This window comes from Polistes fuscatus, unplaced genomic scaffold (assembly GCF_010416935.1).
Source record: "Polistes fuscatus isolate 324 unplaced genomic scaffold, CU_Pfus_HIC Scaffold9, whole genome shotgun sequence".
NCBI classification, from domain to species: domain Eukaryota; kingdom Metazoa; phylum Arthropoda; class Insecta; order Hymenoptera; family Vespidae; genus Polistes; species Polistes fuscatus.
The window spans coordinates 8,109,559-8,137,318 of NW_025113173.1; the positions used below are offsets into that span (position 1 = coordinate 8,109,559).

General features: G+C 32.7%; 1 protein-coding gene across 15 annotated transcripts in view; it reads left to right on the plus strand.

The window, feature by feature from the left end:
- Window positions 1-27,760, plus strand: part of LOC122525799 (protein sprint-like) — a 145,541-nt gene that overhangs the window by 86,533 nt on the left and 31,248 nt on the right. Inside the window, exons 1-3 of one of the 15 annotated variants that reach the window (XM_043648767.1) lie at window positions 3,739-3,776; window positions 4,412-4,481; window positions 6,799-7,902. The exons of 2 other annotated variants lie outside the window; for them this stretch is intronic. In XM_043648767.1, coding sequence (XP_043504702.1) covers window positions 7,844-7,902 — 59 coding nt within the window. In that variant the 5' untranslated portion in view covers window positions 3,739-3,776; window positions 4,412-4,481; window positions 6,799-7,843. Of the gene's footprint in view, window positions 1-3,701; window positions 3,777-4,411; window positions 4,486-6,536; window positions 7,903-23,755; window positions 23,953-23,995; window positions 24,127-27,760 lie in introns of those variants that run through there. 12 more of the 15 variants (XM_043648769.1, XM_043648770.1, XM_043648774.1 and 9 more) reach the window with 12 other exon arrangements.

Genomic DNA, 27,760 nt, shown 5'->3' on the forward strand with positions numbered 1-27,760 from the left:
TTTGTTGTTGTTTTATTACGCAACTTGTTAAGATCCATCTTATTTTGTTCGTAATATTTCTTGTTTACTTGAATAAAATCGATAGACGCGCATTAGACGAACCTAATCGAACGTATCATTTAACCATCGTTTTTCTTCCACACGCGTACACCTAACAAGTAGTGTTAGGCTTCGTTGACTCCTACACGTGCCCACACATGTTACCCACGTGCGTGAATAATCGCACGCTAAAGCGTTAGAAACGATAACTAATCGTCTGTGTTTAAAAACTTACCTTCATGTTTAACTCTTATCAAAAGTATCTTCCTTTTTTTTCTTTTCTTGCTTATTTTTTACTCAAGCAATTTATTGATTTTCTTCCTTCGATAAATCAAAAAGCAAAAATATTTTTTCCTTTTTTTTTCTTATATAAGGAACACATTTATTTAAAGTGAAGGAAAATATTTGGCTCGTTAAAATATGATAGAAGTTAGGAAAAAAAACTTTCTTCGAGCAGGAGAGAGATCGGATAACGAAAACGTTTCGTTTTTAATTGCATACCGCTAAGAAGACACAGGTTAAGAAAATATTTTCTCACGTGTGTCAGGTATGCACAATTTTTTTCTAGTTTTTTTTTTTTCTTTCGTTTCTTTCCTTCGTCCTTTTTCTTCATTTCTTTTTTTATTTTTTCGAAGAAAGGTCAACTGTTCGTGTCAGAAATGTTTAGAATTCCGCGAGACGCATCGTTGATTTCGAAGCACGTCGTACATCCTACGAAACATCACGGATTTAAAAAAAAGAAAATGTTTATTCTTGCTTATCGAACTAATCATGTTTAAGTCGTCATGCCAAATTTCACTATGTCGTAATGTTTCTTTGATATTCACCGACTAGGACTTTTAAACGAATCCGTTCGCTAAAATTTTCCTTTACTTTGACCGATCGTGTCGTGGGAGTCTTGAAACTGAAGATGATTCCGAGATAAAGATTACGTAGGCGTTTCGTTGTAATTTTTTCTCTCTCTATCTCTCTTTCTCTTTTATGTTCGGATTTGTCGTAACGTTTATAAATAAAAAAATATATATATAAAAAAAAGAAAAAGATACTAGCACAACTTTGAAGATTGAAAAGATGAAATAATTTGTAAATGAATAAAACTGATCACGTATCCTTCCCGACATATTTATTTCTATTTTTATTTGCCGTCTTAACAAACCCCTGACACGAGACGAATACGAATCGTTAATTTTCATTTTGATTCGATGAAAATTATATTCATATGAAAAATAATAAGTTCGTATAAGAACGTAAAAAATAATTATAAACGAAAGAAATAAAAATCTGATACGAATCGATAACGACTAATCAAATTATTTCCTATAGAAACAAAAAGGGAAAAAAGAAAAATTTGCGAATAAATAAACAAACGTAGAAAAAGAAAAAGAAAAAGAAATGCCAATTTTTAAAAATGATTACGAAACGAATTTCATTAGATTCGAGTAATTCAAATCGTTTGTAAAAATAATTTTTGACTACGATTAATAATAATAAATGAATTCGCAAAATTTGAGACGTTTTTAAAAAAAAAGAATAAAAAAAATAATTTCGATGGTATGACGATATAAATGATTTTCATATAAATATAATATACACATTGTGGGTTTGAGGATGGGTTGTAACGAACAAAAGCAAGATCGTTCGAGGATTGACAAGAAGAAGAATTCTATTTTTAGCGATCAACGCGATGAGCCGATGATCCAGTCTTTCGAGTCTATCCCTTAACGAGACATCATCGAGAGAGAGAGAGAGAGAAAGAGAGAGAGAGAAAACGTACACCATCGCCCAAGAACCAATATATATATACTTATATATTGTTAACTCCACCAGCACCACCCCCACCCCCACTCCCATCCCCATCCTTCTCTTCCAATTGCTCTTTGTGGGCGTGCACACGTTTTTGTTTCCATGTATATATACTTATATGTAACCCCCCCTCCTTCTACTCCTCTTCTTCTTTCTGTGAAGTTAGTATAAGAGAGGGAAGATAAATCTTCACGAAGAGTATACTCGGTGCCACGTAATAATTGATTGTCCAATAAGTATTTTAATACATCGGTATTTGAATCAAAATAAATTGTATAAATTTTAGCATTATTTAAGTAGAACAATATTTAATATTTTTTTACATTTTCGATTTAGTTTTTCACGTATCACCCTCTGCTCTACTACCAATTATAGGATTTCCCTTATGTGAATATAATTATACCATAATAATATTATAGGATATTTTCTTCGCAGAAAAATATAACTTTTAAACTTGTTTAGATTTTGTATGGCATTAAAAATTCCTTTAATACTTAATAAACCAAGCAACAAAACTACGTTTGAACGCAGTTAAATGTTTCAAAGTGGAGTCGATTAATAGAACAATTTTCTAACCGCATAAATATATTTTTTCTTATAGATACACATGTTATTTCTCAGCATACTCGTGATTACGAAATCAACGTGAACTAGTCATTACTAAACATTATTTATAATCGTAATATCTATGAATAATTATCAATAAAAATCGAATCAATATCGATTAACATTTAATATTATTTCACAAGAAGGCAGTAATTTATTTATCATTTAACTGATTTCAATAATAAAAAATCTTATAAAGAATCCAAACGATAATACCTATACAATTTTCATAGTAATCAAGGTATTAATATGACACCCTATAGAAAAGTCGCATATATACAGTGTGTATAAGAAGATACACGGAATAAATGTTCCTTATACGTGTATACAGGGTGTCCCATGTCAAATTAAAACACGCACAATTATCAGTAAAATTAATCTTCATTTTGAAAAGTATTTCTCTTGAACATGAATAATTTTTAAGAAACCTCAACAGAATTATAATAAGTGAATGTACTCGTCACGAAAAATTAAAATTAGCTTAGTAATTTCAAAGAAGTTAACCTTAACAAAGTTAAATTACAACCACAAAATATTTCCCTCCAAATAAAATAGATTTCTTTATCGAAAGAGATCTTTTCTGTTGCAATAAATAATCTTCAATAATGATTATTCAAAAACCCATCATATCGTATCAGGGTCAGTGAACTCGTCGCGAATATCCAAATAATAACACGTACTTTAAATTTAAAAACAGAAAACAAAAACACCTTAAAATATGGAAGACAAGTTAAACTAAAATAGAAATTAATTATCAACGCGAAATAAAGTTAATGTAACAAGAAAAATATAATCATATCGAATAACGAATATTTAAAGAAATAATGAAGTTTAAAATTTTGTATGGGACACCGTGTATATAGTACGTATATACATATATATATATAAAGACGGGACAAAGAGTGAGAGCAAAAGCAGACAAGAGAGATAGATAAAGAAAGATAAAGAAAGATAAAGAAAGAGAAAGGGAGAGAATGGTGGAAGGAAGAAGAAGAAGAAGAAGAAGAAGAAGAAGAAGAAGAGGAAGAAGAAGAGGAGGAGACGAAGGAACTTTGGTCGTGCTTTGAATGTATGTGTGCATATGTGTAAATCAAATGGGGATGTGTGTATGCATTGGTATATATTCCATGGTATATGCATGGGGGTATTCGTGTTCGTAAGGCGAGTATAGACAGCACCGTAGAGGCAATAAGGTGCCCATGCACAACAGCGCGCTAAAGTCCACCGATGCAACCGGGACTATAGTGTTTAAAGTAACGCGCAGTCAGTCCATTCGCGACTGCCAACCGGGCAAGACATTCGGATCTCTTTGTCTCCTGGATGTATGTGTAAGGATTTGTGTGTCTGTGTTGCGTATGCGCGCGCGCGCGTGCGTACATGTGTGTGTGTGTGTGTGTGTGTGTGTGTTGCCTGTTATGTTAGTTAAGCAGCAAAGAGTTGGTGGCGACGCGTGCAGTCCCACACGACGCTTATAGTGTTTCACCATTTGACTAAAATTTATATATGAATGTGGGGGTGTATTATATATGTATATCATAGTTATTTATTTATTATATATATATAACTATGTATCATATATATATATATATATATATATATATATATCAATATACATCTCATTGATATGAATATATTATAAAAATTATATTGGATCTTATATCGGTTTTATGATTCATTTATGATCCATTTTAGATGCATTTTCAATGTATTGAAAATGTATTTGGCGTGACTCGAGTTTTCAAGGACACACTATCTAACCCATTCTGAATATCGTCGATATCCTCTCGAATGGAAGAAGTAGATGTAGAAAAAGAAGGAGAAGGAGAAGGAGAATAAGAAAGTGCGAGTGTATCCATACTGATACTGCCGCGTCTTGCTTGTCCTATTGTTCGAAGTTCGATGCGCGAAGAAGAATGCGTTTCTTAGCATCCTTCTTAACTCCTTTTCTTCGTCTTATTCGTAGGAAGACGTCGAAGGCCAAAGACAACGACGACGACGACGGCGACGACGACACGGATGGAAAATTCGATCGTGTATGTACGTGTGTACATGTGTCCGTGCGTGAGCTCTTCCCCTTACGAAGTATTTCATACTTCAATCGAATTTATCTTTTTATTTTTGAACAAAATGATTTTTCTAAAATGTCGATAATATAATAAAGAATATTTCAAAAGATAACGATATAAGTTTATTATATTTATGTTATTTATGTTAGTTATGTTTACGATTTGATTTTGGAATACTCTGGAAAGCAATGGAGAGTTTAACCACGGATGACCCAGACTCGGGCGCGATCGAGCATGAAATCAATTGGAGGTAGAAACGCGTATAAAACGAACCCGGTCGCCGCTGCTTATCCGCCTCCGGGAAATAAAGCCTCTAAACGATTCTTGAATATACCCGACTTCTTTATCTTATATCGCCCCTTCCCCTCTCCAACCCTCCTCAATCCTCCTACCACCATTCTTTTATCTTTCTCGATTCTCGATAAGATCGAATATCGCGGCCTTTAACTTCGTCGTTCTAGAAAGTAAGATCCTTTTCACTGATCGCATTAACTTGTTTAAAGAGGAACCGTTTTAATAAAAATCTAGACAGAAGCATGGAGAGTACCGATTCATATTAATTTAAATCACTATACATTATATTTCTACTGTATTATAATACAAAATAATTCATATAACTCATAAATCAAATATATCATTAGAAATAATTTTTAATATAAATAAAAATCAACCGAATCGGTTGTAATAAAATGAAGATATCTTCCAATTTTCTTCTTGCTTAAAGTATGAATCATTAAAAATTATATATTCACGTTTAAAATAACATTTTCATTTTTCTACTATCGTATTTCGGCGCCCACCATAGGTGTACGTATATTTGTTTTACGATCGACGTAGTTCGATCGTGTAAATCCCTTTAACTTCGTCGTTCTAGAAAGTAAGATCCTTTTCACTGATCGCATTAACTTGTCGTTTAAAGAGGAACCGTTTTACTACAAATTCAATATTTTTAATAAAAATCTAGACAGAAGCATAGAAAAAGTACCGATTCATATTAATTTAAATCACTATACATTATATTTCTACTGTATTATAATACAAAATAATTCATATAATTCATAAATCAAATATATCATTAGAAATAATTTTTAACATTAATAAAAATCAACCGAATCGGTTGTAATAAAATGAAGATATCTTCCAATTTTCTTCTTGCTTAAAGTATTAATCATTAAAAATTATATATTCACGTTTAAAGTAACAATTTCATTTTTCTACGATCGTATTTCGTCGCGAGATCCATAAAGCTTCAACATACGTGTACGTATATTTGTTTTACAATCAACGTAGTTCGATCGTGTAAATCTCGTCTCTTTCTCTTTCTCTCTCTCTCTCTCTCTTTCTCGCAGGACTCGTATCGAGTATTATACATACGTGTATACACAGATACGTATTTACATTTATACGTTTACACGTACGAGTTCCCTTCCTACTCGAATTACTTGCGCTTATTAACGCTGACGTAAAATATTAAAACGGTCGTGTAACGGGCGCAACAGACTTCTATGTACCCCACATGCTTCGTTAATTATAATATCTACCCACACTTCCCCACCAAAGATCTATCCGGCATTAATAATCTCCAGCACGAGTTCGCGAGGATTAGAATCGAATCGCACCCACGAAAATCGAGATTACGCGTGGGTCGATATCGTAGATCGAGAAAGATCATGCATGGATAACACCACGATGAAGGAGGCTTTCGAATATTCCATAATTTATGCTATACGAATCGCTAAATCCGCACGGATTAAGTCTAACTTTGACAAAACTTTCCCAATTTATATTTCAATTCTTGATATTCTCTTATAACGAAAAAATACAATTATTTTTTTATTCATTAAATAATTATATTATTTATCCAAAGATTAGAAACAATTAGGATCCATATATTTTATATTTATAATCATTTGTATTATCAATTATTCAATTTAATGATAGAAACTAAGAGTATTTTTTTTTATTTCACGTGAAAGTATGAAAACAGGAATATTTATTGTGATATATAAGCGTTCGTACGTGCATAAATTTCATAAAACAAATTAAAACCATACAAATACGAATATATTAGCATATCAAAAGACATATTCATCATTTTAAAACGTCTACCATAAAATAGATAAAATAAAAGTTACGCTCTTATCGTTGAGAAACGATCATGGATGAGAGTTTGGGTCACGTCTTTCAACAGGCATACACACACACACACTCACACACACATACAGACAAGAGCCACAAAATATACCAGCTTAACAGGCAACATCTTTCCCCGTGTATCAAACAGTAGCATCATCGGCGTAGGAAGTGAAGTAAAAGCCATGGAGAGAGAAGATTAAGTTTGAGAAGGACTTTCGTCGTGGTTAAAGCTCGTAAATAAATACACGCAAGATCGAATATCCTTTGATATCGTTTGAAGTCAGAAAGTTGACGACACTTCCTGACTAACGTCAAGTAGTGCACGATCAAGATATCAGACATTTCCTGTAGTTGAAAGAGAAAATAAGAAAATACAAAGAAATCGAAGAAAAAGAAGAATAAGGGATAAGAACAGGGGGATCAAAGTTTATTTTATCCCTTTTCGTAGACGATGCAGTTCGTTGTATTAACGAGGAACCATGAGAATCGTAGTTGTCGTCTACTTAGTGGACTAAAAGAACAAGAGCAGGGGGAGGAGGAGGAAGAAGAGGAAGCAGAGGAAACAGAAGAAGAAGAAGAAGAAGAAAAAGAAAAAAGGAAAGCAAAGTAGAGTTGGTTAGACTCGCGAAGGCTTTTACGTGTACGAGAAACGCGTCTTAGCTGCTCACAGCGAGATATGAGCTCTAAATTTAGCCATAAGAATTTTCGCGGCATCCACACGTCGTCGTTGCTGTTGCTGTTGCTGTATATACCTTTCGGTTACTACCACCATAACTGTTGCTGCTATTTCGCGTATTTTGCTTGATTTTCACAGGACAACGACGACGACTCGGGCTCGAATTTATGCGAAGCCAAGTGTGCAGTTAAAAAAACAGAAAAAGAGAGAGAGAGAGTGTGTGCGCGCGTGTTCTTGTGTATGTGTGTATATGTATGCATATGTTTAGTACGCGTTCTTTCTCTTTCTTTCATTTTGATCCGACTCTATTTGCAACGCGAGTTTCTTTTTCTTGTATTTAACAGTAGATACGAAAAAAGTTTGCGCATGTAAATGAATATACGCATACATACGTCTCCGTGTTTTTTCAACGTGTTACGTGTGAGTTTATTTGGTTAAAAAAAATAAAGAAGAAGAAGAAGAAAGTAGTCGACGAGGTGAGAGAGTTCTCTTTATTTTTGGATGACTCTGTGAAAAGATGCTGATCACCAAGTACACTACCATACTGCTGCAATCGACCAATCAGCACATCATTAGGTAAGTTCGATATGCTTCTTCTTTTTTTCATTAAAGAACAAACTCATATTTTTCTCCTCTTATTATTCTTCTTCTTCTTCTTCTCTGCTTTTTCTTCGATATCTTTTTTATTTTTAATATATAATATATATATAATATATAAAATAAAACTTGTTTCACACAGTTTTGCATTAGAACACGAAGAAACTTATTTCCTGACCCAATGTACAATAATTCGACATCGTCCATTATGTTTTATCATTCTCTTACCAATTCATTTCGAAAATTGGGGTGGTAGTCTGAGGGGAGGGAGGAGAAAGAAAAGATGTATTCATAGGATTTGCTTCGAGTTCATCGAGGATTTAGTATTCAGAAATCGTTCGTTGCATATTTAAAGCACGAATTGAAGTTACTCCTCCTGAAGGTTCCTGAGCTGAGCTGCGCTATCCCATTTAGGGGATTATTAAATTCGTTCGTCCTAAGAAAGGAAAATCTCCTCACTCCTGCGTTACCTTCTACTGTAATATTACCATTACCACCGTCTACTACTGAAATATATAAGGAAAGACATGAAATGAAAAGTAAATGAGAGTGAAAGAAAGAAGCGAATAAATAGAAAAGGGAACAAAAAATGAATTAGCGAGTTGGAATGATTTAGAAAAAAAAAACTGGTGTGTGTACTTATGTACGCACGTAAGAAGTTATACTTCTTTTGCGTACCAAAACGAATATAACCTCAATAACCTCAAAAATAACTTTAAAAAAAAAAGAAAGGAAACATATTTTCAATCGATCGATATATTACATATATAAGAAAGAATAGAAAACAAAAAAAAAACAAAAATATCAAAATATAGATATCAGTTCATACTAAATATAAGGGAGATATATCGAATTTCTTTATGCGTCAACGGCCATGGCGCTGCGATAACATTGGTTCTTCCCGCTCGATCATTTAAGTCAAGCAGCGCTGAGTACGATTAATACTTGAATGGATGACCCGCTTGAGAAAAAATGGGAAGAAGAAGAGAAGACAACTTCATGTCGTAAACTTGAAATCGCTTTGCCGCGCATCGTAAATACCGACAAACTTCGTGGTGTCGTGTTTACTGACGCTCGGAAAAAAATCACTCTCATCACATTTTCCCAAACGCGCCAAAAGAAGTATAACTTCAAAAAAAAACAAAAGGAAAACTAAATAAATACAAGTTTTTATGGCGTGTGTTGTTTAGTTTCGATCGACTATGATATATCGCGTGCAATTCGTGACTCCGAATTAATTTTCAACGTGTGCGTCGTTACGCGTGGATTGGGTTCAATCTGCGTACGCAGCGTTTCCTACATCCCGTAGTTTGTCCTTTGAATTTGGAATAGTGAAAGAGAGAGAGAGATAAAGAGAAAGAGAAAAAAAAAGAGAAATAAATCGATAAATTGAAAGCCGGCTTTTTGTCATGCGACTATTGAAATGTTTTGTTGATGCAAATATACCTCCAGACGTCGTTGTCTATAACTGTGAAGAATGTTTTTTGATAATAATAAATTTCTTTATACACACAAAGAATAACTTATTTCAACTTCTACCCTTTAGTCTTTTGCTTAACTCACCACGCGTGTATGTACATTCTTACAAATTGTTCTCCACACGATCGTACAACCTCGGTAAAACATTTTTGTTGTTTCTTCAACGATAACTGTGACGAATAATATGATAATTTTCGAGATGAGATCAAGGAAGATGCTTTCTTTCCCTTCTTCTAAGGGGAAAAACTTATATTACGGTGTTGCCTGCCCCGTGTGTTTGATCCTCGAGTGAAAGTTATAAAAAGCCGATGAAAGTAGGTTACGGCGCAATATTGACACTCGGTCGAATACAAAAGAAGCATGGGGTGGCTTTCTAATAACTTGGAACGACGAAGCGTCCTTCGTCGTTGAACGAAAGAAAAATCTAAAAATGTCAAATGATTTATCCAAAATCATAAACGTGAAAAGCACGACGCAGTTGTTTGCACGATTACGGTCGAAAAGAGAGATGTTGGGGGGTGGGAGGGGGAGAGATAAAATAACATTTTCAGCCCCCGGCATGAAATGTATGAACGTTTAATAATGATCGGAGTTAGTCTATCGTAAATCGTCGAAGTTAATATAAATAAATCATTGGTAACTTGAGGAGAGGTGACAACGGTCGGGGTTTTGCAAAGGGTTAACAGGGTCGTTGATAGAAGGGCGAAGGGGCAAGGGAAAGATCTGATCCCCTTTAATTAAACTCGATCGACAATATCGTCGTGATCACGCACTTCGTCTGTATATGTTCTCGACAACGAAGAAAAAAAGACGCGTAGAAAGTCGCATTAAATCTTTCGCTTCCTTCCTCTGTGGTGTCTCCCTTACATCCCTTCTAAAGGTCTAGAAACAGGTACCAGTATTTCTCTACATATTATATACAGGGTGTTTCACTTTAACAAAACGCCATTGAGCGTAGAAAATTTATTTGAAAAAACGAATTAACGTTTCCCATTGTCTTTTCGATTAAATGACGTCGTATAATCGAAAAGAAAAGGAAAAATAATAACTGGAATATTTAAAGTACTCGCATGAGTTAAGTGAAACACCCTGTACACGTATACATACATACACGTACATGTCGGACAAGGCCACTAATGAAAGCGAAAAGGAATTTATCGTCGAAATAAATTCTTTCTCTCGTTTCACCTTTCTTTACTTCCTTCCTTCCTTCCTTACTTCCTTTCTTTCTTTCTTTCTTCATTCCTTCGAAGACATCAAACTTTCTCGTCACGTACCTCTCCCAATCGATCGACTTTTTTCACCAAAAAAATATCGGATATTACTTCCGTTCGATGATTTAAAACTTCATCGCAATCTTCCAATTTTGATCTTCTCTCTTTAATAACAGAATTATTTTGTATTTTTATATTAATGAAAAAGGATCAAGTTTTTACTAAAACAATTTTTATAATAAATTATATAAATTCCTCTCTCTCTACTTGTGTATAAACTCTTTTATCTTTCTTCATCGTCAACAAAGGACAACAATAATTTTCAGTCACGCAGAACACGATCGATCGAATTCACAGTTAGTAAAGTTTCTCTCGATATTACTTTCGTACACGATATTTTGGTTCGTTTTTCTATCGATAAGGGAAAAAGATTAGGGGAAAGGGAGAAGTAAGAGAAATAAGAGAAGGAATCGTATACACTTTTATTGAACTGTAATCGCTAACCGCATTGGGATCGAATGAGAAAAGATACACGTTCTCTAATAGCAAGTTTATTGTATCCGAAGAAATAACACGAAAGGGGTTTAACAAGTGTAGTCGTTTCTTGGAAACTTATATCAATTCTATAAGTACTCAACATCTCGAATTAGGTGAAACATTCTGTAAGTATATATAAGTGTGTATACTAACTCGTAATATAAAGTATACTTTTTTTGATATTCATAATAACAACCATGATCGAAAAAGGATCGAGAAAAGGAAGGTTTCCTTTCTTTTTTTTTTTTCTATAGATTTTTACACTGATTTCAACAGACACGACCCTTCGTACTCTTTTACCGATTGGTATTACCCTTTATTGCTTTTCTACCCTTCGCGAAATGATTCTCAGTGGCCAAGGGATAGCTGATGGTACTGCGGTTTAATTAGGCACTGAGCAATCCGAGATCAGAAGTGGCCGATGGCGACCAAACGTGACGAGGGGGGCATCATGCATGTCTATGTTCCGCGGTCACGCCCCCCCTTACACCACCCCCTTATCCAACATTCTCTCTATTACTCGTCGTTCCTCTTTTGCCTCTGTCAATTTGACGATTATTTCAGAAAATAAACAAATTCTACCTCGTGACGATACATTATTTTAAATAATAACATTTTATTTGATTTGATTTGATATTATTTATATTTATAAACAAATTTTAAGGATAATAAATAAATAAAGAAAACCGATGACGACCAAACGTGACGAGGGGAGCATCATGCATGTCTATGTTCCGTGGTCACGTCCCCCTTACACCACCCCCTTATCCAACATTCTCTCTATTACCCATCGTTCCTCCTTTGCATCTGTCAATTTGACGATTATTTCAGGAAATAAACAAAATCTACCTCGTGACGATACATTATTTTAAATAAAAACATTTGATTTTTATTCGATATTATTTATATTTATAAACAAATTTTAAGGATAATAAATAAATAAAAAATCTAATGACGACCAAACGAGACGAGGGAGGCAGCATGCGTGTCTATGTTCCGCGGTCACGCCCCCCTTACACCACCCCCTTATCCAACATTCTCTCTATTACTCGTCGTTCCTCCTTTGCCTCTGTCAATTTGACGATTATTTCAGGAAATAAACAAAATCTACCTCGCGACGATACATTATTTTAAATAAAAACATTTGATTTTTATTTATTATTATTTATATTTATAAACAAATTTTAAGAATAATAAATAAATAAAGAAAAATAGTATTTAGTTATCATAGTTTTCCAATTCTTATATTTTACGATTCCACTTAATCGATTATTCCATTCTTTTATGTATAAATCAATATAATACTTTTCATTAGGTATATACATACTCGATGAAGAAGTAACGTAATAAAATTACGTTTTGTGAACTTTCGTTTGCATCGTAGTATCTTTCTACTTTGACCACGCTAACGAAATAAATCGAGTACTCTTCTTGTAAATTCGACCAAGTCAAAGATCCTATTACGAAGTAAGTTTCAATCGTATCGAAGTTTTCAATCAAACTCGAATCCTCTTCTCTCATTTAATAATAATAAAAAAAAAAAAAGAAAAGAAAAAATAAATAGAAACAAGAAAAGAGAAAGAAAGGATCCAAAGAAAACTTCGATGATGAATCGAAAACGATCGATCGAGTTCAAAGATAATTGGATTTATTGAAGTTCTTTCTTTCTCTTTTTTATAAATTTAAAAGGGCACGAATATATCGTCGCAAATGGGATCTTTAAATGTCGACATGGGGGACGACTACCTCTTTGGATTTTCCTTTACCCCTGATGAGGGGAAAGGAGTCTACTACGTCACTACTACGAGGAAGACTAATACGAGGGGTTGCAACTCGTAAAAAAAAGAAAAAAAGAAAAAAAGAAAAAAAGAAAGTAAAAGAACACCCCGTAGTTTCTATTGCCGATTCTGCGAGGACCAGAAAAGAACTTTTATATCGCCACAAATTGCTCCGGGCTCACCATACTCTCTCATTCTCTCTCATTCACTCTCATTCACTCTCATTCTCTCTCAATCATTCTCTTTCTCTCTATCCTGATCTTCAATGCCGATGCTTACTTTTTAATTAAAAGTTTTCCTTTCAAAGCATTCCTTGACACGCCACCATCTCGTACACTCAAACCATTTCCAATAATTCTCTACTCTTTGCTATCAAGAAACGATAAATTAACTGTTTTCTTTCGTTTTTTTCTTTTACTCTCGTAAAAAACGAAAAAAAAAGAAAATCTATATGCATACGTATACCTTATTGTTTTAAAGTTTTAAAGAAAGAAAAGAAAACCCATAAATATTCCATGAAAAATGTCTAACATTAAAATAATAGAAGTAACATTTATTTTTTAAATTAAAATAATATGCATAAACGTAATATTTAATATCAATTGAAATAAGATTGCGTAGAGTAAACTTTTATAAGTTTTAATGAAAAATAAAAATAAAATAAAGTCAAAAATATATGAAACGAATGAAATTCGGAATTAATGGGGATAAATTGAAACGAACAGTGGAAGACGTGCTAAACGTTTAATCCTTTCGACACGGTGAAATAGGGAGGAGGGGATTAGAAGGGGGGGAGGAAAGGGTTTCCGTCGCAAACGATCCAATGCATAATTAACGTATATCAAACGGCATATTCCGTGATAAAGGTTCGTTCGTGAGAATTGAGGGTGTTTCCGTCATTTGCACGATTTCTCTATGGTTGCGGCTTTGAGAGAGGACCCACCCTGTGCATTTTCAACGGAGAGTTTGCTTGCAAGCTCGCGGTATATACAATAGGTGTATACCGACAAGGTGAAATGAAATGGAATGGAATGGAAGGAAGAGAAGAAGAAGAAACAGAGAAACAGAGAGAGAAAGAGAGAGAGAGAGAGAAAATGAGGTCCCTGGTGTATCCAAGTTAGACACGGGCAAGAGCTCGCTATTAAACCCACGGGATAAGACCTGGCACTTCACTTCCTACGTTCTCGCTAATTAAATTATTCCAAAACGTGGTCCGCCACGAGTCTCCCCCATGCCCCCCTACCTTTCGATGTTGTTCCCATTCGCGAGCGTAAGATTATCCGAAAATCCACTTCCTTCCTTCCTTCCTTCTTTCTTTCTTCAAGATAAAATACAAGATCCCTGCGAAACTTAACACTTGTATCGATAATAAACCTTATAAAAAATGTGTCGAGAGAATTAGAAATTGCTTCGTCTTTCTAGAATTCAAGAATCTTAAAAAATGGTAGAAAAAATCTCTTGTGTTTAGTATAAAGAAAGGGATGATTAAAAAATTCTTCTCTCTCATAAGAAAACTGTGCTTTTAAAAGTTGACTTTTTCTTCCGACTTAAAGACCGGAATTTCTCTTTTCTTTGAAAGAAAGAGAAAGATTGGATATAAAGCGATAGGTGGAAAGAGTGTATGGGGCTGAAAATAAGGTTAGAGAAAATTTGTCGGTTGAAGAAGAGATCTTACCGAGAAAACCCAAAGGTTCTTGATCCTTGCCCTTCGACGTTTCTTACGTGATTGCCATTTTCAAATCCATATATACTCAGCTATTCTTTCCGAAGATACATTTTCTACCGAATTGGATTTATCTTCGATCTAACGTACACATCGATTACTGACATAGTTGAAACATTTTTGGAACCTATGACGTTGGATAGTCTTCGTAAAATATTTCACGAAGCAGAAAGAGAGAGAGAGAGAGAGAGAGAAAAGGGAAAGAAAATTATCGGGAAAGTTGGTTGGAGTATGGTTCGCATGACAGGTAACAAATGGTTTCACGGATAAAAGTAGACAAATATCGTAGATACAAACTAACACTATCTCTCTTTTACTCATACACGAGTTATTCTCATCGATCTATCTTTCTCTTTTTCTATATCTTTCTTCCTTTTCGTTTTATTTTGACGATTAATTTCGATACGTACCTATCTAAAAGATCAGATGATCTCTATTTTTTTTTGGTCAAAAGAGAAAAAGAAAAAAAAGAAGAAGAAAAAATATTAATACCCTTATAATAAACTGGTTTAAATTAATTGCGAGATATAAAAATTTCTTTTTTGTTTGGAAACTAAATATATTAACAAAAATTGAATATATAATATATATATAGTACGGGAAATGGGAGATATAAAGATAGAAATTTTCTTTGGAGAAAGCAAATCATCTCGAAAGCGTCATTGAACCTTGTAATAGGATGGAGAAAACGAACCTTAATTGGCCTATGATTGCCGTCCATAGGGTGTTAAGATTCACCGTCGGCAATTTACTGTCTTTATCACGCTTCATAGTAGAAATCGAAGTTAAACGTAAGAATAATAATTCCATTCGCTTTCTCGATCTTCGATGACTAAGAATATTTATTTGAATTATTTCATCGTTTTTCCTTAGATCGAAATTATACTAAATTGGATCGAACATTTTGCGACTACTTATATTTTACATATCGCATTATTTTATATAGAATATTAGGTTGGTGCGTATGAAATATCGAATTTTAAAGTGAATATTTAAAACTGCATATCTTTTTTCAAAAGTTGTTTATTTAATCAAAATTATGCTCCATTCGCTTCAATATACTTTTATCAACGAGATTATAATGCACAGATGTCGGTCTTCGAGAAATTCTGATCTTTAGAATCAATAAACTCTGATATGGACTTTTTCAGACTGTCTTCATTTTTAGATTGTTGTGTAAAAATTGTTGTGAAGGTTTAAAAAAATGAAATAAAAATTCATATTTTCATTCATTTGAAAAAATTGGGTTAGTAATGATGAGAATACGTTTAATCGATACAGCTTATTTCGCTTAGTTAGTTAGTGCGGTATCCACTTATCCATTTTTTTCATCTTGCCAATTTCAGAAAGGTGTCGCAATATTGTTGTATGATCAATTTTCATTCTAGTAGGAAGTTCCCTTGTAGATAAAATTGAATTCGTTTCTAAATATCGTTTTTCACGAACGTTTTGAATCTTCGACGCGGTTCGTTTTGAAGGGAAAATTCACGAGACCGAAGTTTTTCAAACCAACGACCTTACCAACGCCTGGTTTATATTGCGTGCAGATTTTGCAGCATTATTGCCAAGTTTATACTCATATTAAAAAATTACACGAATATCGGTTGAATTCGTATCGTTATAAAATTTAAAAAAAAATTAAATAATTAAACATTTTTGAGAAAATCTGTTTTGTTGAAATGTGACTCTGTCGACAGTACGACTATAAACGAAGTTATGCCAAAAATAAAAGAATAACGAAACAGGGAGGACAAAAACGATCACATGTAAGGAAAATCCCACATTTCGTATGCACCAACCTAATAGAATATTTTATACATCAATACGTATAATATTCATTTTTGTTTTCCTGTATGACAATAAATAAACAATAGAAATAAACATATATTAGTATTATTCCAGATAACAAATACAATTGCATTTTTTTCTCTTTGATTTTATTCCTCCTCTTTTTGTCAGATATATTCTAGCGTTATTGCGTTTAAGTATTATGCGTAAAAACAGGGGTAGTTAAAATGAGAAAATATCTATACATGTATATATATATATATATATATATATATGTATATATATGTATATATGTATGATGTATGGAATCAACGCTCGACGATGCATGATAATCCGGTATATATATACACACACATATACCTACATTTTAATATAAATACGAGAGAATATAAAGACAATGTTGGGTGATAGATGGGAAGGGGTTTTTACGGGGGTGTTTGAGAGAGAGAGAGAGAGAGAGAGAGAGAGAGAAGGTACACACGTGAGATAAAACAAAGACAAACAGAGATGATTACTTAACAGGCGAACCATTCTCGCAAAGCACGATTCCCTCTCTGTTGCTATACATATATCTATCTTTTTTCCTCTCGCAGCCTCTCCCTCTGGGTTTGTCCCTCTGGGTGGTATCACGCGCCACCAAGCAAAAAAGGGACAAGAGGGTACACGTGGAAAAAGTTGCTAGAGACGGACACTGGCTTTTCCATGATCTCTTTACGACCCCTTGGACCGTTGCCATTGGACCACGCATCCGGTAAAAATCTTCATCAACTTTACCAACCATCCACGTATCGACGTATTCTATTATTTATTCCTTATTTTTAATAACTTTTAACGATTAAAATATACAAATAATCAGGTAAATCATTTGTTCAACTTATAAAATGAATCGAACAAACTTTTCTCCTAACCGTTAAAAAACTTATTCATTAAGATACGCGTATCTCTCTCTCTCTCTCTCTCTCTCTCTCTCTCGGTGAGTAAAAACTTCGTGGCGAGTTCTTCGAAAGTTTTTCGCGTACGTTTTCTACGATTAAGTTCGTTCATTCACCCGTTCTTTCTATTGCTGCTTTTTCAACCAACGGCCACGCGTTTTCGCGATAAATAAAAAGAAAAGAAAAAGAAACAAAGAGAAAAGGGAAAGAAGACACTGGTGACGCAAGGATAAGGGGGAACAAGAGAATGCTGGAAAGAAGAAGAGGAGGGGGTTAAAGCCTCTAAATTTATTCCCTTATGAAGTCCTCCTGCTGCTGCTACTGCCAAAAAAAAAAAAGAAAATAAAGAATCTTTCCTAAGCTTAATATTTTGACCGTCTGCAAAGAAGAAGAAGAAGAAGAAGAAGGAGAAGGAGAATTTTCCGAAAGAAAATCCTTTCTAAAAAGTTTCTCTTTTAAAAGTTATCGTTTATACAGCATATTTTTTATCTCGAACCCACCTGAGTCCTCCAATCCTCTTAAATTCTCGATAACTACTGCTATGTATAATATTTTAGTGTGTATATACACACTTGCACACTTTAACCCTTTGCACTCGAGCGGCGCCGATACGGCGCCCGGCTCATTTCAAGTCTCAACTCAACCAAACCTAATTACAGAGTGTAGTATTTATCAAAGTTTGTTTTTTTCGACATATAAATGAATAAACTGATAATATGTTATTATTTCTATACGCTTGTTTGTTTATAAATGTTTTTAAAAAAAGTACCTGTAAAATGTCTAATTAATTTGGCCGAAATCGTCTCGAGTTGTTGGTTCGATCAAGCGAAAAAGGCCTCGAGTGCAAAGGGTTAAGTGGTTATACGCAGTTGCGTGGCTCAAAAAAGACGTCTTTTTATGAATTTTTTATAGAAAAAGTTATAACTTATCAATTATAAGTGATGGTAATTCAAATAGAGGCTACTTTTAAGAATACAATAGCGCGTCGATCATGTAAAAATATTAATGTGCACCGCTCCTGTAGATGATTTCCTGAACGTCCTCTAAAAAAAGGCGCTTGGCGGTGATCTCCACTTCGGCGGTTTTGATTAACCGAAATAAAAAAAAATGGTGGATTCTTCTAAAGAACCATGCAAAGATTAATGCAGGTATTAACGGGAGGAATATTAAAAATTTTGATTTTTGACAAAATGGCGTCTATCTGAAAAAAATGTTTCGTTTTTGACTGAAATTTTCGCTCTAAATTGTAAAAAAAGAATAGTAATAGTTTTTTTAAATCTTATTCCTCCCGTCAATACCTGATGAATATATTTAAGAATATTGTGTAAAAATATAAGACAAATCGGTTGTGTTATTTCTGAGAAATCGAGATCACCGACTTCAAAAATACCGTTTTGAGAAAAACGCGTTTAAAGTTTCAAAGAGACGTTTACACATAGTTAAAAATTTTTGTTTGCAGCTTACATGAAGTGAAGAATATTTGCCGGATCGATTTGAAATTTTCAGAGAATATACTCAAATTTATATACATTCCGAAAATGCAAAAAAAAAGATCGATTTTTTGAAAATTCTAACTGCGTTTAACCTCTTAATATTCCGACGCATTAATTATAACGACTTCTGATATTATTATTATTTTGTTCTTTTTTCTTTAATGGTCCCTTTTTTGTGTTTGTAAAGAAAAATAAAACTAACGGAAGAGATTTGTGGACTTAACCCGTAAGGATTTTACTGTTCAAATGTTCTTTCTCTCTCTCTTTTCCTTTTCTTCCTCACACATACAGACTTTTTTCTTTCTTGTTTCAAACGATAACTTACTTACGTCGCTTTCCGTTGCAACGGTAAAGAAAGGTGTCTCGTGATAAAGATAAAAAAAAAAAAAAAAAAAAAAAACAAGAAAAGAAGGGCGGTCAAAGATACGCTTTATCGACTGACTCGTTTCGAGTTAAAACGAAAAAAAAAGAAAAGAAAACGAAATAAAAGAGTCGTCCGTTGTTTTTGTTAACCTTTTGTTTCGTTTATTTTCTCTTATTTCACTCTTATACTACTTCCTTTTAAAAAAGGTGAGAGTTTTTATTGCCAAAGGCTATGCAAGGTGTGCAACACGCACGAGAAAACCTTTCCCAAGGTTGTGGTGGTAATCTTAAGAAAACTAGATAAACATGAGAGTAAGATCGTAATAAGAATGACGCGTGCGAACAAAAACGTAATAACAAAAGTATAATAAAAAGTTCAACGACGTGTTGCACAAGAGAAAGATTAGAAACGTGCGCGAATGATCAACTAATCGAAGGTATAGTTTTCGGCTACATATTTTTCTACAGAATAAAGAATGCATTTACTTGATTACCACGAATAACTTCTACAACGTACAATTAAGGGAGGAAAATACGTGTAAAATGATGTTTTCATTGTGATTTTCATGAATTTTGTTAACGTATTAAAAATTTATGTTATTTATTAATATTATAATATATATTATATATTATTATTTATTATAATATTATTTATAATATTATATATTTATTATTATTATATTATAATTAATATTATAAGGTCATTTTACACATATATTTTAGAACATTTTCGGAAATTTTTAATGATTTATCTCGAAAACTAGCGGAGATATCAGCTGTCGCAAATTGTAGGTTTCCATCCGACTGTGCAGTTTGCGTACATCTTCGAAGCCGCAATTTTTATCAGAAATCAATTACAAAGAAAAATTACTTTTTTTTATATGTGTATCTTCTATTTGAACCTCATTTCCCTAGAAAAAATGAAAATTTGTATTTTTTAGGGTGGTGTAAAAATAAAGCATGATTTTTTTCTATTTTTTCATATATTTCTCATTATAAAAAAAATACTTTAAACAAAGATATCGCTTAGGATTCAGGTTCAAATAGAGCGTAATTATATAAAGAAACTATATTCCAAATTTCTAAATGATTGGTTAAGAACTTTTTAAGCTAAAGTGTACACAATTTCGAAAACCGCTCCGTATTATATGCCGACACTCATTTAATCGCTTATAACTTTTGAACAACTTGGATTTTTGACTTAAAATTTTGTGAATATATTTTTTAATAGTTTTACAAGCGATTTATAAAAATAAAATTGAATTTTTTGAAGCCTCTACACGTATTTCCCCCCTTAAGACAAATTTGTTTCTAAAGGTAGGTGTTGCATAGTATCGAAAGGGGCATAACATACGGTGTGCCGTAAAAAATTCTTTTTTATAAGCAATCATAATATGAACAAATTAAATTTTACCTTTTCGACTTACTTAGTCTTTTTTTTTTGTATTTAAAGTCATCCCTTGCTCATTTGTACCTCCAGTTACAATACACCCTGCACATATGATATTTATTTAAGTAAAAATTTTTAAATTTAATCTAAAATTTAATTCATTATACACTTGAATTATATTTAAATAAAATCTATAGATAAAAAAATAATGATTTTTTAAAGGAATTCAAATTAAAATAGAATGCATTAAATTATCAAGTGGCAATGTAGATGCGCACTGATTATCGCGCATCGCACACTTACATATAATCAACGTTTAATGTATTATACATGAATATATGTATATATAATTAAATATGTATATGTATATATACATGTAATACCTATGTACAACGTATATTTTCACTTTAATGGCACCCACGGGTTAAACCTATATATGGAAGAGTTGGAAAATGTGTGGCGCATATAGCAGCTGGCAGGAAACGATTCCGCCATTGGAGGCCGTAGAGGAGAATATGTGTGTGTGTATGTGTGTGTGTCTACGATATCAGTAGAAAGACTCGCATGAAATTAAATTCCTCACGAAAATGTGTATGTAAACGAATAAACGCTTCTCTTGTGTCCATCGGTTGGTGGTCAATTTTTCAATATTTTTATCTTCTCATACTTTAACGTTATGGTTGAAATAAAAAAAAAATAAACACGAAGTTTGTGATATTGTAACAATGCAACTATGTAAAGAATTTATTTATTTGTTGTTTTTATATAGAAATATCATAATTTTTATTGGGCATAGAAAAAAACTGAATAATTTTAAAAAGAATCTAATCTACTGAAAGGAAATTACAAAAATATACAAAAAAAGAGATCACTTTGATTTTCAACTAGATAAGATTACAGCAAAATGACAATTGACAATTCACCTTTCTAGCTATAGGGAAGCTGTTATAATATTTGAAAATGTAAAATGTTTGGAAGTATCATCTCTCAATCGTTCGGTTCAATAGATCATCCAGACAGCAGAGCATAGAATAGCTTCACGTAGGATAACCGATCATCCTATTCGATCGCATTGACCTAATTTCTTTTTTTCCCCTCTTCCTTAGGCCATTTCTTAGATCGTTCGCAAGAAATAGTTGAAGGCGCGATCCTGAGAAACGTGTTTCTCCTCTAACGACTGTAATTAGAAGGACGTTTCGTCCATCTTCTTTTTCTTCATTGTCTGACCGGCTTCCTTTTCTATATTATTTTCTTTCAATTTGATCATTATTCTCATTACAAATTACCTTTACAATTATTAAATGTTTTTTTTCATCCTTTCAGATTCATTTTTTTACTACCTTTTTACTACTTACTACTACTGCGGTTTTATTCTTCTTCAGCAGGAGGGATTTATTATTTTTTACATAAATTTTCTCAGCTCTTTTATTATTTTACTACTTATTCGTCTATTATTATTCTTTGTTATTATTATTATTATTATTATTATTAGACGAAGATATTTGCTAATAAATCTTTGATGCATTTAAAACAGAATTAGATAATAGAAATAGGAATTTACAAGTTTATTGACATCCTTAATTTTTATGAATGTTCTTTAAAGGTGTAAGACGTGATATATTGTATAACAAGCACAGGTGTTCGTCTTAAGACTTATGGAATGACACTAACGTATTTCACTGTAAACCATTTGATTCCGCATAAAGAAACATTTAATTGGCTATAGTATGAATGGAATTTGCTCAGAAATCGCACCATAAACATTCCAAAGTGTTTTTCATATATCGCTATTTCTTCCTCGTACCTGCATCCTTCTCCTCCCTCATTGCATAAATTGCAATGACAGAGTTCAAACGAAGAAGAATTTGTCTTCAACGGTTAGAATTTTTCTTTATCGGTTCAAATCGATTCTATTATATTTCAATTAATTACTCAACAAACATTTGTGTCAAAATAATTAAACGTGTTTGATCGAATAACCAGAGAAAAAAAACGAAATAAGATGAATGATATTCGTGTATGAATTCAATAATGAATCTTATCTTATTTATCGGTCAGCGTTAAAACAAATACTTCCTTCAAAGATAAGAAAATAAATAACTTTGGTCACGAAAGAAAAATCTTTTCCTCGCTATCACGCTAGAATTTTATTGGAGCATCGACTAGACGAAAAGCAGAAGTACAACCATCGACGTTTTTTCCGTTCTACCAAGAGACGAGGAGTCTCGGTGGGAGGAAGGAACTCATCTCGTACGAATAAAATCCACCATTCGAGAAACCAGTTCGTTCTTTAGAACCGATGTCTTCTACGTTGATGAGGTGGCGTGAACATAGGAACGGTTAGTTAGATCATTTTCTTTAACGACGAATTATTCCCTAATAACGAGCCAACATTCGTAGAATATCTTTCGACCATTTGTAGTATAATCAGACATAATCATTTTTAAACAAACAAAAATAATTCGATCGAATTAAATAATTGTAATGAATTTCAATGAAATTATTCGTCATTTGTTTTTTAACTCTTTGCACTCGAGCGGCGCCGATACGGCGCCCGTCCGATTTCAAGTGTCAACTCAAGAAAACTAATTACAGAGTGTAGTATTTATCAAAGTTTGTTTTTTTCGACATATAAATGAATAAACTGATGATATATTATTATTTCTATACGCTTGTTTGTTTATAAATGTTTGTTAAAGTACCTGTAAAATGTCTACTTAATTTGGCCGAAATCGTCTCGAGTTGCTGGTTCGAGCAAGCTAAAAAAGCCTCGAGTGCAAAGGGTTAATTGACGATCAACTAACGTGTGTTCATCTTCAATATCTATTATTAATTTCTTTATAAGATTATCAAATAATCAATAAAACATTTTATAATTAAATAGATTGACATACATTCCCTTAAATAAATAAAACTTGATAAAAGTCTTCAAAAAATATAATGATTAAAAAAGACGTTCTTATGGGGGGACTCCTTTCCGATATTTCTCTCTCTCTCTCTCTCTGTCAGACGACTATGGTGGAAAGAGAAAGATAAAGAGAATCTATGTAGAATGAAATGGTGATCTGTAGTGCGCGTGCGTTTGCCGGTCCCCTCTCCTTCTGCACCTTTCCGGCTCCCCTTGGTTTAGTTGAGGACAAGCCACTCCGTTGGTTTGTAACGTTCTCAAACCGGTAGTCGCGTTTTCGTGCGCGTTACGTCGCGACGCCGACCGGCGTCCCGACGCCTTTCAACTAATCTCGCATATTACCGACAAATACGTTCTCTAATAACAAATATTCATTGGAAAATAAATCACGTCTAACAGTGTTTGTTTGTTTGTTGGTTGGTTGGTTTCTTGCTTGATTCATTGATTAGTTTTTTTTTTCCTTTTTTTTCAATGATAATCCATTTTTAATGTTAATCAATATTTTATCCTGTCAGTTCATTTTCATACCAAAATTCGAATTAACTTTTGGAATCATTTTGATTTGTTTCTTTACTGTCTTCTTGGTGGATGCTTGGTGGTGGGTATTATCATTTTGGATAATGAAAAGGAAAACAACATTTTTTTTCAAATCATTTCAAATTATCGATAAATTTAAACATCTACAATGATTCGTAATATTTGAATTTAATTTACTTTAGTTCATTGTACTCGTAATACAAAAATTATGTATCTTTTTTGTTTTACTTCTATTTCTTAAAGAGATTTTTCTCTTTGAACATCGTTGAATAACCAGCTTCGAAATAACAAGTTCAGTTTAGTATATTTCAAATGTGTATCTGTTAAGAGAAAAAGAGAGAGAAAGAGAGAAAGAGATTTGTTGGATTTCCATGAGTCATACGTTTCTATCTGGTTCAACGAAGTTGTTTCTACTACATTTCCGTGGATGGCTTATCAAAGTTTGTCAAAGATGAATATTTCACGAATGAACTTTCTTTTTTTCTAGATAAAAACGATACGAGAATAAAAATATTTGTAAAGTTCAATAATTAGAACTTCGATCGACAAATTTCCGAACAACGTTTCACCCGTTGTTCATTTCTTTTGCATTAAATTGTTTTTACATTTAACGTCATTTCAATCGACATCTTAACATTTCTAATTAATTTAATTTTCATTTTTTTCATAAATCATTATTATTACGTATAATGCAATAATTATTTAATATATTATTAATATATAATATAAATTAATTAATATTAATTTAATATTTAATATATAATAATTAAAATCGATTAATCGAATAGGTCCAAGGGAAAAAGAATAAAATGGGATGGGATGTGAGATGGGATTAAGGAAATAGAAAGGAAGATGCACGGTGAGAAAAATTTCTTCGAGAAATAATCGATAATCGAGGTGTTCCACTCGGCTAAATGCGATATTAGATCAAACCAAGTGGAAAGATATTGAAAGTTCTCTTTCTATTTCCTTCTCTTTCTTCGTTTCGGCATCTAACACAATTCTTTCTTACCTATTGTAAAGTAGAGAACACCTACGTGATATAACTACACTCATTGTTAAACGTATCTGCCAAGTGTTCATCTTGGAAAAATTGCAGAAGAAATTGAATATACAAACAAAAAATAAATCCTTCTTGATTTCTTTTCTCCTTCTCTCCTAACTCTCGTTCTTATTCTTCGTCGAACTTTACGAAGGTGAACACGTAGTCAACCACCAATGAGAGAGTACGTTGCTCCGTACTCTCAAGCTTTCCCTCGTTAAATCGTGAGTGATAGTAAGCAACTATCAATAGTAATAGTAGTAGTAGCACTCTTCCGAGTACACTGACGTACATTTGTTCCTATTCGTTGTTGCACCATTTACTGATAACAACTCATCATATGGCGATAGTAGAATGCTTTCGAAGAAAAGAAAAGGAAAAAAAAGGGAAACAAATCTCAATACCTATCGAGAACTTTTCTAATCTTATTACTCTTTCTTTCTATCGCTTGATTTAACATTATCTTTTCTTTTTTTTTAGATATCGTTTTATCTTATTTCTAAAATTTTGTTAACACATGTGTTCGGTTATATGGAATCATTATTTTGTTCGTGCATGATTATACGCTGACAATAAAACATTTTCAAAGAACGAAATATATTATCTTATTTCTATCTTTCTTTCTCTTTATCGTTTGATTTAACATTTTATATATATATATATATATCGTATTATTTTATTTGGAAAATTAGTCATGGTCAACTTACATGGTATTATTTGTTCGTGATATAATTATGGAATAATTACTCCGTAATTATTATATCGCGAGAACGTTTCTTATTTTTTTTTAATTTCTATTTTAGATTTAGATTCAGACTACCTACTTTCTATTTACCTTATTCACTCGCGAATACCATGACGAATGATAATGGAATTGTTTTCTCTTCAAATTCGTCTTTCTTTAAGATGAGGATGCTGATGATGATGATGATGATGATGGTTCACGGACGATTCGGTGATACGCGTTGCGCAACTAATCATACTCGCGTGCAACTAATATTTGTCGAACGGCTCGTTAAATGTGCAGCTGTTGATTCATTATAATCTATACAGATAGACTCGTTTGTAATCGTGCACGTTTTATTTGTAGAATATTAATATATCAACTCGTTGGGAAAGTAATTTCCGTTTTTTTTTTTCAATGGCAAATAATAAGAGGAAATATTTAAATTCAAAGCGTTTTAAATAACCGTGCGAATCGTCTAATTCGATAAATTCAACATCTCGATTATTTCTCGAGTTATTATTCGACGATTAAACCAGCATCCGCGAACGATCTAACAATTTTTATTTCAATGATAAATCTCCGAGTAATCTACGTTTAAAAATATGAAAAATTGATACGAGGGGTGGGTTGAAAAATTTTATATAATTTTATATAATTTTATATATTTTTTAAATATTAATTAAAATTTAATTAATAAATAAATAAATATTAATAATTAATTAATTAAATAATAAAAATTAATTTAAATATTAAATATAATATTTATATATTATAAAATTTTATAAATTTTATTTAATTTTATTTAATTTATTCTCTTTTTTCTTTTTTTTTTTTTCTTTATAAAAATTTGGAAACTATGTCGAGAAATAAAAAGTAAGTTTAGTCGATAACGAAAATGATTTGTATGTTAGGCTCATTGTCAAATCTTTTCAACGTATAATATTACACGTATATAGGATTTCATCTATCTGTCCTGGAATTCCGTCCTCCGGATTCGATTCGTTAGGGTTAATCGAATTATACTGAGGACCAATCAGATCGACTGGCCAGGGAATTGCGGCTACATGAAGGTCGATAATCGCAAGTCTCCGCCAGTTACCGCAAACTACCGTCGTTCCGTACTATTACTATACCAACTGTGCGAGATTCTCATTGAACAGACTACGATTCCGTGTTAGATAATTACCGATCTATCTATAGATATATAGATATACGTGTTTCATTTGAGATCAGAGTAAATTAGGATCAGATGAACTGGCCTGATTTCTTCGTCGCCATTTAAAGAAATAAGATCTAACGCATCGTTCGTTTTTATCTTCAATCTCGCAAACATTTTCTCTCCGCCAGTTATCTTACTTTTTTATTTTCTTTTAATTTGAAGTTATTGTTGCTCGCTTCGTAGATAAACGTTATAACGGCTATATAAAATTCACCGACTTTGCTATCCTACCGTAAATTTTATTCTAATTCAAAAAGGAACGAAGTAAAGAAAGTGTCTGAGAACGAGTTCATGCAAATTTATTTCATTTTCTAGCGTAACCATTTTCCCTTCTTCTTCTTCTCCTTTTTCTTCTTCTTCTTCTTCTTATTTTCTTAACTTTTTCTTACTTTTCTTTTTTCTTCATTTATATTCCGAAAATGAAGTTGAATTTTTTCAATCGGATATAATGATCGTTGCGAAAAATTGACGGTTAAATGAAGGGGGAGGCAAAAAAGAAGAAAGATCGATGAAAATACGCGTCGCATTAATTCGTGAGTTTTTTCATTTCAACGTTAATAAATTTTGAATAACACTTTTTCCCCGACGGCCATGAAAATGATAGTCGCGTCGGATGTATTCGTCAGCCGTTTTTACAATCCTACTCGTCGCCGTCGTCTTCTTCTTCTTTCATTTCCTTCTAACATCACTAACATACCTGAATTCAA